A 3091-nucleotide genomic window follows, 5' to 3' on the forward strand; every position below is an offset into this window, starting at 1 on the left:
AAAGTGGCCACAGGAGGGACAGGGGTGACTGAGGTGTTTGCTCCAGGCTTACTCATGGGACGCACATACTGACTTTTGCCAATGACACTACAGGATGTTGCTTTTGTTCAGAATACAGTGAGTGAGGGGCTGGGCTATCCCTTGGCACAAAGCGGACTTGGCTCTGCCTCTGATCCTGCCAATGTCTCACAACACAAACTGGGACCAATGTCTCCTGTGACACGAGGCAGAGCTGGAGCAGCATTGCTGCAGTGGGGGTATCAGGCCTTGCTCATTGTCTTTGTTTTTGCTACATTTGTGTCTCTTGCCTGGGGACAGAGCTGAGTTGCCCTGAGTCTCTCTTGGCTTACCCAGAGTGGATGGAAACATGTTGTGATTTCCCTCAAGGGCACTGATCAGAGACATCTGGTGGCAGTGGGCAGGGTCCTGTGGCACAGATTGGAGTGGGTTAAAACTGCAGGGGGCGTTGTCTCTACACATGGGGACCCCAGAACTTCGCAGGCCAAAGTGTGGGTCATTGTGCCAGGAACTGTAGGGAGATAGATTCTCCGGCCTCCGACCCTCAGTGTTCTCTGGGCTTCAGTGAGACTGTCCCAGGCAGAGTTGCAAGAAAAGGGGCTGAGTGTATAAGGAAGGCAGGATGCTGGGATTTTCAGATCTAATAACTTCCACACACGTCAAGAGTCTTCTTTTCTGGAACCAGGCGGTGGTTCCACTCTTCGGCATGAGGAAGATGGTATAGCAGCTCATGTCTCAGCTGTTGGCTCCTGTGGTGAACAGGACATTTACCCCGACAACAGCATGTGGGAAAGCAAGAGCTGTGTTTTCAGCGTGTACTTGTTCTGTGTACATGGACAGGAGGCCATGTTTGCTCGGACTTAACAAGTTCATGGTTTTTGTTCTTCTGCAGGCGGGGGAGGGGGTCAGTACGTATTTGAAAGGGTAACTGGAGTTGAGTAACACTTTCTCCAGTGGGAAGGAGCTGAAAGTCACGTGTGCCCATAGTTGCTGAGCTTCTGTTGTTTATTCTTTGGTAAGAGCGCTGTTGTGAGCTCCCTAGTCACCGCACACTGTCTTCCAGGAACGAGAATGTGAGTTTTGCCCTTGGAGGACCCGGTAAGAGTAAGCAGCCATTGCCTGCACGGAAGGGTGCAGAGTCCCCTAACTCCTTCCTGGACCAGGAGAGCCAGAGACGCAGGTTCACCATCGCTGATTCCGATCAGTTGCCAGCTTATTCCGTGGGAACCAATATCCCCCCCACAAAAATGAGGGGGAAGACACCATCCTATGGTGAGTTCTCCAGGGCGCATCTTGCTCTGCTATTTCTTCTTACTTCTCTTCCCCACCCCTTCCTTATTTGGGGCTCTGGCATGACTTGGCAGACTCTGGAGGTGAACTGAGGAAAACATAAACCTCAATGAAATTCTAGGTATGAGCTCTTTAATCATCTGGCTAAGGCAAAGCCTCGTTGAGTCATTGCTCTGCCTGCCATCAGAGCCCAGCTGGGTGAGCTCACGTTACAGTGTGGACTCTAGAGCTGGAGACCCAAAGGCTTCAGTCTCTATCCTGAGTGCTTTCAGAGTCGATGCCGGGCTTTAAAAATAGCTTTGTGTTGAAATTGGCTTCTATTTAAGTGGGCATGGTTGGGAGGGCTTGTCTTGAAGTTGATAAACGTCCCTAACCTTGCCTCACCCTCTGGTCTCCGAAGGCAAACCCCGGCCGTTGTCCATGCCTGCGGACGGGAACTGGATGGGGATTGTGGATCCATTCGCTCGACCTCGAGGTCATGGGAGGAAAGGTATGTTCCATCTGAGCGAACCAAAAGCACTGAACGGTGTCAGAAGACCCAGGCTACCCCATGCTCTATTCACGAGGGTGATAGATTTTCTCGAGGCCCAGCCTGTCCTCAGTAAATCAGGCTGCTGAAGGTTGCTACAGTATTGCTTGTTTCCAGAAAAATTTAATCTTCTAAGAATCTAGTCAGCATTGTGGCTTTTAAAAAGGCTCTAGACACATATGGTCTACTTTTAAACAAATTATTCATTAAATGTCCCTAATTGCATGATTTTTTAAACTTGATTTTTGACAAATTCTCTTTAAATTATTAAAACATAATTACTGTCTGAAAAAAATTGTTTTTAATTCACCCTGTGATTGGTTACTTGTTATTGCACCAATCTTTAGGAAACATATAAAAATATTTTTATATGATGGACACAGTTGTGTGTGCCTTTAATCCCAACACTTGGGAGGCAAGGATAGACAGATCTCTGAGTTTGAGACCAGCCTGGTCTACAGAGTGAATTTCAGGCTGGCCAGGGCTACCTAGTGAGACCTTGTCTCAAAAGCAAAATAAAACTTTAACCTATTTTTGCTAGATAGGCTCTGCTTACCAGTGTTGGATGGAAATTATAACATCACCTTTGTAATATTGAAACAGAGAGCAAGTGAGGCAGCGTAAGGCATCTAAGTGAGCGACTCCTGGCATCTCCAAGGTAAACCTGTCACCTGTGCGTCTGCATCATCTGGATTAACCTCGCACAACAAAGGGACAGGGTGCCAGCCTCTGGCTTCAGATGCTCTTGTTCTACAGAGCAGTGTCTGTGCAGCCGTCAGCAGGTGGCAGGGCTGGCCTCCGTTTAGATTTTAAATGCTAACATCTCTATCGCCATTCCCTGAGCATAGATCCATCCTGTTTTCTTCCACATATAGAGAGGTGTAGTCCAGGGATTGGGGCTTAGGAGAACTTCCTGATGACTGCATTAGAAGTGATGACATCTCTCTGCACATGGCCACTTAAGAAATAAGAGAGCACTGCTCCTGGGGTGGAGCCCTCCTCTCTGGGAGTGAGCAGTGCTCCAGGGATGGAGCCCTCCTCTCTGGGGGTGAGTGCTCCTGGGGTGGAGCCCTCCTCTCTGGGAGTGAGTCTCCTGGGGTGGAGCCCTCCTCTCTGGGAGTGAGTCTCCTGGGACGGAGCCCTCCTCCTGGGAGTGAGTGGTGCTCCAGGGATGGAACCCCCCTCCCTGGGAGTGAGCGGTGCTCCAGGGATGGAGCCCTCCTCTCTGGGAGTGAGCGGTGCTCCAGGGATGGA

At 49.8% G+C, this 3091-nt stretch overlaps 1 protein-coding gene across 1 annotated transcript in view; it reads left to right on the top strand.

Annotated features, from left to right (window-relative positions):
- Cnksr3 (CNKSR family member 3) overlaps positions 1–3091 on the top strand; it is a 104188-nt gene that overhangs the window by 89226 nt on the left and 11871 nt on the right. Inside the window, exons 11-12 of the mRNA XM_005363417.2 lie at positions 1082–1290; positions 1709–1798. Coding sequence (XP_005363474.1) covers positions 1082–1290; positions 1709–1798 — 299 coding nt within the window. The remainder of the gene's footprint in view (positions 1–1081; positions 1291–1708; positions 1799–3091) is intronic.

Source organism: Microtus ochrogaster, linkage group LG9, assembly GCF_000317375.1.
Source record: "Microtus ochrogaster isolate Prairie Vole_2 linkage group LG9, MicOch1.0, whole genome shotgun sequence".
Lineage (NCBI taxonomy): Eukaryota > Metazoa > Chordata > Mammalia > Rodentia > Cricetidae > Microtus > Microtus ochrogaster.